The sequence below is a fragment of the Cryptotermes secundus genome, unplaced genomic scaffold (genome assembly GCF_002891405.2).
Source record: "Cryptotermes secundus unplaced genomic scaffold, Csec_1.0 scaffold1755, whole genome shotgun sequence".
Classification (NCBI taxonomy): domain Eukaryota; kingdom Metazoa; phylum Arthropoda; class Insecta; order Blattodea; family Kalotermitidae; genus Cryptotermes; species Cryptotermes secundus.
Window position 1 is genome coordinate 124,471 of NW_019731237.1, and position 9,122 is coordinate 133,592.

Here is a 9,122-nt window from a genome sequence, read left to right on the forward strand (position 1 = left end):
CGTTGTGTTACCGTGCGGAGGAGGGGGAGGGGAGCGCTGACTCACCCGCCGCGTCACTGCTGGTGGGGGGGGGTTCTCCTTTGCGCAACATGTCACAATATATATGTCTTTGGTTGATGAGTGCCAAGAGAGCAAAGAAGGGAAGAGATTGTAAAAGCGCTAAAACACGCCAACGCCAGTGAACGGCTGGCATCGTCCGGGCGTTAAAATACGCCTGCACCAGTCAAAGAGTTAATTACAGAACATATATATGTATAAATATATTATTAAAAAAGCACATACCTTCAACTGGGGCATTTCTGTCAACTATAATCACGTTCTCAAGGTCAACAAACCTCAGTCTGCCATGTGAATCTAGAGCAATATTGTCTGCAGAGATATCAGTGAGGTAGAAACCAAAGAGTGGGTGGCTGTCAGTAAAGTTATGGGCTGCAATAAGTAGCTGGTAGGCAAAATTTGCTCTCTGCAGCCATGGTGCATTATGATATGAGGTCAACATCTCCCCAGCATACTCCTCCACGACAACCCGTCCACATGCACCTAGGTACTTTGCTACTGGCCAGCCATCCTGCTCTGGCAGCACCTGTGGAAAGAATCAATTCCTGTTTTAAAATGTGCTTTCTTATTCATTGAGAAGTAAATGTGTATTAAATGTTGTTGCCACATTCTGAAGCATTGCTGATGATTTCATCCGGAATAATTTTCAGTAAGAGCTCCAAACAGGCAAATGTTCTTACCTTCCAAACACTTTTCCATTCATTAATCACAATGACACCCATTTAACACCATAAATAACCAATGTACCTGACACAATGGCATTAAACAGACCAAGAAACGAAACTAAAGACCCTCAAAAATTAAACACTATTTATAAGTCAGAAATTCTGAGTGTCCATTTATTAAATTTGTGAAGATATTTGTGAATATCCCACAGAAATTAAAATATTTCAATCAAAAACAATACTTCATGAAAACCAGGTTGCAGTATGTACTTGTTCACAAAACCTTCAACACCAATGTCCTACCAAGCATGAATGCACAGACTTGGATATGTGTTCCTTCAATACAATCTGTATGTATATTATTCAAAAACAGCACAACATCTTGTTCAAATACAACATTTCATATACTGCTCCAGTATAAAAATCCTATCAGGAGACTTATTGTATGTAAGGGCCTACCTGTAACAACAGTGGCTCAGGATTTATCATTATAGATGTCCAGATATTGGCATGCAACACCTTAACACCAATGTCTTTATTTTTGTAAAACACATTGCTCAACAAATGATCCATGTTTACCACAGTTGGACACAGCAACAGGCCACCACCCTGGTTAGCCACATGCTGCCTAATGGAGTGTATCAGGTCACCTTGTTGCCAGATTGCCTCATTCACATGACAAGATGAACCTAGATTGGCCTCTTCACAGATTATTGAGTCTAAGTTTACCAATTCTTTGGCATGCCCCAGTTTCTTCAGCACCACTTTCTGATTGCCAAGCATACCAAACAAAACATTCTTTGAACCCAGAATATTCACAAATCCTGCAACTGAACCAAAGGTATCCACAGTGAGAAGTCCTCGAGTGATGGCAGGGCACAGTGAGACACCGTAGCAGGCTGGACATTTCTCCACTTCTATGAGGTCTGTAACTGAAGGCCACCATATGCAAAATATCAGCATAACTAGGCACACAGATGCAGACAAGAGTGTCAACATCACTCTTGCTCTACGCTTCCACTGCAAACCAACCATCTGGGCCTGAAAATTGGCAGAAACTTACAATGAATATGTTATATTAGCACACTGTTGATAGATGCATTGAAGGACATGATTTAAATACCATGCATAGCATACTGGTCACCTAGATCTATGATTTTGTCAGCTGTGTCATTCTTCACCTCAACAGTGATGCTGTGCTGACATGTCTGTCCAAGGATACTGGTAACTGGAAGAAACATATTTTTGTCTCCACATAATAAACAAAGACCACTTACAACTTATGGCCTTAAATATCACACATCCACAACAATGGTACCATTATTTCAGCTACAAAATAAAAAATTCTGGGTACTTGTAACCTATGCCCCTATTCCGTATTGAGGGGGTGGGTTTCCCCATGCACTTAGACCAGTTACTGGTCCATTGTGCGTCCCCCTTTAATTTCTACTGTCTCCATACCCTACCGGTACTGGTGCTTACTATCAGCCCCTTTCTGCCAGCGAGGTTCAAACCTCTTACTGGCAGTGGTATCTAATAGTTAGTCCCTTTCTGTCAGCGAGGTCGTCCCTCCTCTGGCAGGGGTTCCTAGTCCCTTTCTGCCAGCAAGGTTTTTACCCTCCACTTGGCAGTGGTATCTAATACTTTAGTCCCTTTCTGTCAGAGAGGTCCCCCTTCCTCTGGCAGTGGTACCTGATACTTCCCCCATCTACTGGAGGAATTGGAAACTAGTTGGGAGGGAAACTTGGCCTAATTTTGCTCAGAGGTCTCCTAGAGACATGAGGTTCTTTTACATGCCGTAAATCTACGACACGGGACCCACGGCTTAAAGTCCCTCCCGGAGGACTTGTTCCCTGAATTTTTCTGCCCTTAAAAATTCCACGACCTCCACCGGGTTTTTGAACCCGCGTACCTTGAGTCATAAGGTGGGAACATTACCCCTAGACTATGGAGGCCACAACCTATGCCCCTAAATACCATAACACTGCAAAAGAGTTTAACAATTCTATTGCTCTGTTCCCAGAAAATAGGCCAACTGTAATCCATGACTTTAGATACCATAACTATGCTAAGAATTTTACCATTCAAGCTGATCATCTCACAGAATACAGACCACTAGTAGTCACTGCCTTTACATACCATAAAAGTGCAAAACAATGCATTCAGTCTACTCTGTTCCCTCTGTTGCTTTCTGACTTTCTGCAGTATCACACAGCAGAGTTATAGCCAGTGACAATATTTTTTGGAATTTCATGCAAACTGTTTCCTGATTGATGCACCTCACAAAGAAAGTGCTGAAACAGAAATCCTGGACACTGACACAGCCACCACCAGTTCACGTCATGAACTTGTCCTGCATTTGTGACAGTGAATAACTCTATAAACATTTATTCACTCTGATGAATCAGAAGGTATGTGGGATAAAACTGATATAAAATTGAATGATGAGCCATTTCTCAGAACCATACGATTGGATACAGTTACTGATAACCCTCACAATGTTGCTCAAGTGGTCAGTGCTGTAACTGATGATGAACTCACACAACTCTTTTCATATCAGTCTAGTCTCTACCACAGTCAGAATTTCCATCAATAGAAATCACCATCTAAAAGACTAATGTGGTCAAATATTACCACTTCAGGAACAAACAAGTTTTTAGACTTGATAATTTTGATAGGGCAGGTTAGAAAGGACATATGAAAGACTGTTGGTCTATTAAACCCACAATATGCATTCCAGTTTTCCTCCCAGACCATGAGCAGAAACAATACTGAAGCAATCTGGCAGGCCTGGTAGCTCAGTGACAAGTCAGCACATACAACAGAATTTTCAATTTCAATGTGTTCATCACCATTTCCTTCACAAGTTACATCAGTTTACAGTCCTCAAAGAGAACTCTCACTACATGAAGGCATGATTTATGAAGAGGCTGCCTAAAGTTCAGGATATATAGAGTGTTTCACGACTTTAGGGCATAACTGCAGGAGGTGATTTCCTAAGGCTTTGTGATCAAAAAAGTTCATATAAACATGTGTCCGATTTTGGACGGTTACGGAGTTATGACCTTTTTTCATTCCTGTACACGCCCTTGTGTGAACTGACATGCTTTGCTTGGTCGCATTCTGGATGTCGCTGACCACATATGAAACAGCCAGCTGAAGCTGCTACGTGCTACCCGCACGGTTCACAACTGAGCGGCAGCGTGCGTTGCGGCCGGGGGTGACATTTTCGAAAATCAGCTTTAAGCACCAATCAATTCAAATTAAAGGTAATTTCACGAAGTTATCTTTACATTCTTACTTTAAATGTATCATGTGTTATGCTGGTTTATTATTTTGTTCCATTTACTGTCAGTAATCGTTACCTTCTATTCTGAGTTTAAAGCGGTCATAGCTCCGTAACCGTCCAAAATCGGACACATGTTTATATGAACATTTTTGATCACAAAGACGTAGGAAATCCCTCCTGCAGTTATGCCCTAAAGTCGTGAAACACCCTGTATAGACCCATAAAAATGACGAAGTATGGGCTGTTAGTGAGAATGGTGCAGGAAGCTAAATCAAGCTATACAAAGGGTGAACAAAATAAGGGAAACACTAAGGTTTTGAGGAACAGAATTTGTGTTGTAAGATTTGAGATCTGTTCCTTCAAGAAACATCCGGGACATGACACCAGATCCACAAGGCCATGCAAGTCTATGCCTGACTCGCATAGCAACCGCCAAGCTTAAGGATCAATGTCCTACCAGTAACCTTGCCTTTCTCCCCTGACACAATATTCTATACCTGCTCTAGCCTGATACCTGCTGGCCCACCTCCCCAGACCCTTCCCCTCTTCTCTCTCCCATGCAGCCCCTCTCCCTTCCCTTCCTGCTCTTATACAGCTGGGTTTATTCTCGACATTAGTCTATTTGCACCTGCTCACGCTGGTTCTTCACCTGTGGATTTTCTTCTTTGTTTTTCTTCTACCCCGAAGATGGAGGCGATATGTTCCTCCGAAATGTCAGTTAACGCAATATCTACATGGTGCCACATTCCAGAAGGCTGCTTTCTTCAGAATTTGTGTTGGTTAGATTCAAAAAACTTCAGTTGGTGATGCTGAATGTTCATTTGTTTACACTCTGTAGTGCTCGGGTCAGTGCATTAGTGATCATGTTGAGTGACAGTCCATGTGAAAGAATAAAAAAATTGGAGACTTGTCCGATTTTGGAAAGGAGAGATCATTGGCGTGCATTTAGCTGGAGCATCTGTGACAAAAACTGCCACATTATTAGGTGCATAGAGAGTGAAGGTTCCTAAGGTTATGTCATCACAACACAGTCACAGGAAGACAACATCAGTGAAAAAGAATGGTCGGTGAAAATCAACACTGACAGAAAGAGACTGTCGTACATTTTGTATTGTTTTGAAATATCACAGAATTAATGCAGCACAGGTGATAGCAAAATTGAATATTCATCTTGAATATGCAAAATTTCAGGAGTATTTATTTGGGGGGGGGAGGACAAAAGTTTCTGCTGCTATGAGGTCTAGCAAAGGAATTCCACAACATCTTGAATGAAAGGCCACAAATATAAGAAGGCAACCTCCCCCACCCTCCATGGTGATAGTTTGATGCAAATCTGGAAAGGCAAGCTGGCAACGTGCATGATTGGTACAGTTAATATGTCGAAATCATTGAATTTGGGAAATAAAGAGAGAAAGAGTGGAGCAATTATAAAGATGCCCAGTTGTATTGTACAATACAACACATGAAATCAAGCAGTCCAAAACAGTTGTAATGTGCTCTTTTCAATACCTTGCTTACATAGGAAACTTTGAACCAAAATCAAAATGCAAACTACAACATTGCAGCTGGTCAGGGATCAAAAAGTAACCCAGCAAGGCAGTGTGAGGTAGGTACTACAAACAAAAGTGAAACTGAGTCAGGCCACAGTTATATTGTGCAATGTTCCATTAAATTAAGGTTCTTGGTTTGAGATTACATTCTACCAATAACTGGTGAACTACCTACTTACAGTTTTCACACAGTTCAGCTCCAAAATACCACCTGGAACTTATGAATGTTGGTAATGATTCGAAATAATGATGATGTTCGTCAAAAACGTCGATTGACATTCATCAGACTGATGAGCACTATAGCTCGTTGACCTCAGCCTAATAACCTGCTTCTTCATATTTAAGCTCTTAGGCGTAACATAACCATTCCAATCCATTCGATTTCAGAATTTTCAATCTGGTGCACCGAATTTTGTTAATACATGTTACTGCAAAAATTATAAACCAGAGCAGCTGTGCGTTACGTGAAACGATTTAAAAAAATGTCTCTTCATGTTTTGTTTTGTTTTCATGTACAGCAATAGATTAATGCACAGTCCATGTCGGTCCATGTGTTCCATATTCTTTCCCTATTGCTGGCGTCTTTCATTTCCATCTGGATGATTCTAACCGGCGTGAGCAATATTCAGACGTTTTATTGTAAATCTGTCTGTTCAGTTTGCGTAACATTAATGTCAATTCGAAAATAACATTCTACAGTGAAACATATAAAGATAACCAGACGTTAATTTCGGAGGCGTTCTCTCAGAGAAATACAATTCTTCGTGTTGGTTACCATGCGAATAGGTACTGCAGGTTGGGTGTATTTCGTTTTGCGATTTAGTTTGTTTGGTGGTTTAGTTAAGTAATTTAGACGGATGATATCAAATATAAAGCATTGTTAAACTTATTACTGAGAAAATATAATGCCATTAGGAAATGTTTCAAAAGTCTGTATTGGATGGTAGGTGCAGAAGAACGTGTATCGGCTTCCATGTTCGTTCTAATGCACAAGTTATGGGATCATCTTTTAAAACAGTTTTAAAATATAAGGCGCTAATTTGGCACCGATATTAACCGCAATATTAATTTACGAGTTCTTGCACCGTTCTGCATACACAGTAATAAATGATGTAGATATGTTTTAGGAGGAAGCTTTGAAAGTACTTCGACCATTAACCACGTGTGATTACTGAGATGCGTAGTCAGTTTTACAGTTTAAATTAATTCCGTTCTGCAACACGAAGCATTTCTCGTGTATCGGCATGTAGTCATAACAGTATCTTTCAAAAGTATTTCAAGAAGAAAGGCTTCTGGTATTTTTGTTTTTGTGTGTTAAGCATTCATGGGGACTGCATTGAAAGCATTTTTGTTAGACACTATGTATCTGTAAAACGAAAGGTATTAAACATATTATGACTGCCTCTTTCCAAGGCTTTGTATGAATTCATAATTGGTAGTTGTTATAACACTGTCTCTTCATATGCCCATTAGTAATAGAATTGGTTGTTAAACTGTAAATAGATAACAAATCTTGGAAGAGAAAAATGTTTAAACCCAAATTTCCTAGCTAGTCTGTGACCATTTAAGAAAGTTGCAGTGGATGCTTTTAGGTACATTTTAAGATCATTTGATATAAAATGTGTTCTATTCCAGGGCAATAGTGACAACAGCTGGATTGTACAGTTTTGTGATTTCAAAGAAGTCTGTTGATAAACACCGCTATGAGGCTATGAAAGTGAGAGAACGCATTCGAAGATCCAACGCTGGGGAGTACGACAGTGGTCCAAGGAAATTTTCTGGCTGAAAGTCATAGTGAGTGTTTGAGAAACATGGCTGGCATGCCCCCAGTAGACATATCCAAGCTCCAATTGGTGCAGGAGCTGGAGATTGAGATGATGTCAGACATGTACAATAGGATGACTGCTGCATGTCACAAAAAGTGCATCCCTCCAAAATACAAGGATGCAGAATTAGGAAAAGGTGAATCTGTCTGTCTGGATCGTTGTATTGCCAAGTATCTGGACATTCATGAACGTATTGGGAAAAAACTGACACAGTTGTCAGTGCAGGATGAAGATTTGATGAAAAGGATGCAAACTGAGCAGCAGCAGCAGCCAAGAACTTAACTTTTGAATGATAATATTGTCATGTAGTTGTACTGATGATGTAGTTAATAAAACTTCCAGCTTGGAAGTGACAGCATTTGATATTCCTTAATTTGAAAGTTATTTATTATGTACCAAGTACACTATGAACTAGCTCCATTGAGAAATATTAGTACCAAATGATGGGAATAGTGTGTGGGCTTGTCAGGTTAACAATATTATATTTAAGCATCCTGTTGCACTCTATACGATACATAATATAAACTCCGTCCTCAGTGCAAACCATGTATTATATGTCTTTCGTTTTGCTCTCCTTTACACACTAAATGTTTTGGCCCCAAACGGCCATCATCAGGTCTATTACTCACGTATCTGTCACACTGCACTTAGTCTAACATTTAAAATTTAAAAACACAGGTCTTCCTGATTGTTCCTTTCGTCATTATTGCCAAAATCTACTTCGTTGATATCTTTGTTATTTACACGTCAATTTTGATTTCTCTGAATTAGCACTTATAAAATCTTCAGTTCTAATTTTAAAATCTTTTAAATTTTTCTCTAAATTTTACTCTAAATTTAGAGTTCCAATTTTAAAATCTTTTAAATTTTACTCTAAATTTAGAGTTCTAATTTTAAAATCTTTTAAATTTTTCTCTAAATTTTACTCTAAATTTAGAGTTCCAATTTTAAAATCTTTTAAATTTTACTCTAAATTTAGAGTTCTAATTTTAAAATCTTTTAAATTTTTCTCTAAATTTTACTCTAGAGTAAATTTTAAAATCTTTTAAATTTTTCTCTAAATTTCTCTAGATTTTAAAATTAGAACTGAAGATTTTATAAGTGCTAATTCAGAGAAATCAAAATTGACGTGTAAATAACAAAGACATCAACGAAGTAGATTTTGGTAATAACGACGAAAGGAACATTCAGGAAGACCTGTGTTTTAAATTTTAAATGTTGAACTAAGTGCAGTATGACAGATATGTGAGTAATACACCTGATGTTGGCCGTTTGGGGCCAAAACATGTAGTGTGTAAAGGAGAGCAAAACGAAAGACCTATAATATATGGTTTGTACTGAGGACGGAGTTTATATTATATATTATCAGGTTAAACTAATCATGCCTCTTTGGCTGTGTTTTCTCATATTTTTTATTTATGTGTTGAATTGAATTGAATTGAATTTATTTACATTCTATAAATCCTAAGCAGGTTAGTACCTTTGGATACAGAACAAGTCAAAAGGTTACATACATAAGTACAGGCAATTTTAGCTTAAAAATTAATATAACTTAATTTTACATCATTCTCTATTTACATTGAAGTATTCATCTAAAGAGTAGAAGGAATGAGCATGTAGATAATTCTTTAACTCTGATTTAAACTTTTTAGTATCATTGCCCAAGTTTTTAATACTTTGTGGCAGATTGTTGAACACTTTTATGCCAGTAAAGTAGACTCCTTTTTGATATACT

General features: G+C 38.6%; 2 protein-coding genes across 9 annotated transcripts in view; one reads left to right on the forward strand and one right to left on the reverse strand.

Annotated features, from left to right (window-relative positions):
* The window catches only part of LOC111866651 (divergent protein kinase domain 2A), a 37,590-nt gene extending 31,734 nt beyond the window's left edge, over window positions 1-5,856 (reverse strand). For 5 of the 8 annotated variants that reach the window (XM_023855812.2, XM_023855806.2, XM_023855807.2 and 2 more), the window contains exons 1-3: window positions 5,741-5,828; window positions 1,182-1,763; window positions 283-583 (exon numbers count right to left, since the gene is read on the reverse strand). In XM_023855812.2, coding sequence (XP_023711580.1) covers window positions 283-583; window positions 1,182-1,757 — 877 coding nt within the window. In that variant the 5' untranslated portion in view covers window positions 1,758-1,763; window positions 5,741-5,828. Of the gene's footprint in view, window positions 1-282; window positions 584-1,181; window positions 2,166-5,740 lie in introns of those variants that run through there. The other 3 variants (XM_023855810.1, XM_023855811.1, XM_023855809.1) reach the window with 3 other exon arrangements.
* Window positions 5,857-7,285: 1,429 nt separating this feature from the next.
* Window positions 7,286-7,760, forward strand: LOC111866652 (mitochondrial import inner membrane translocase subunit Tim10). Its single transcript, XM_023855813.2, has one exon. The coding sequence runs from the start codon at window positions 7,373-7,375 to the stop codon at window positions 7,667-7,669; it is 297 nt and encodes a 98-aa protein (XP_023711581.1). The 5' UTR covers window positions 7,286-7,372; the 3' UTR covers window positions 7,670-7,760.
* Window positions 7,761-9,122: the final 1,362 nt, after the last annotated feature.

What these genes read in the sequence shown, in the direction of transcription:
- LOC111866652 (XM_023855813.2), top strand. Translation starts at nt 7,373, where the DNA reads ATGGCTGGCATGCCCCCAGTAGACATATCCAAGCTCCAATTGGTGCAG.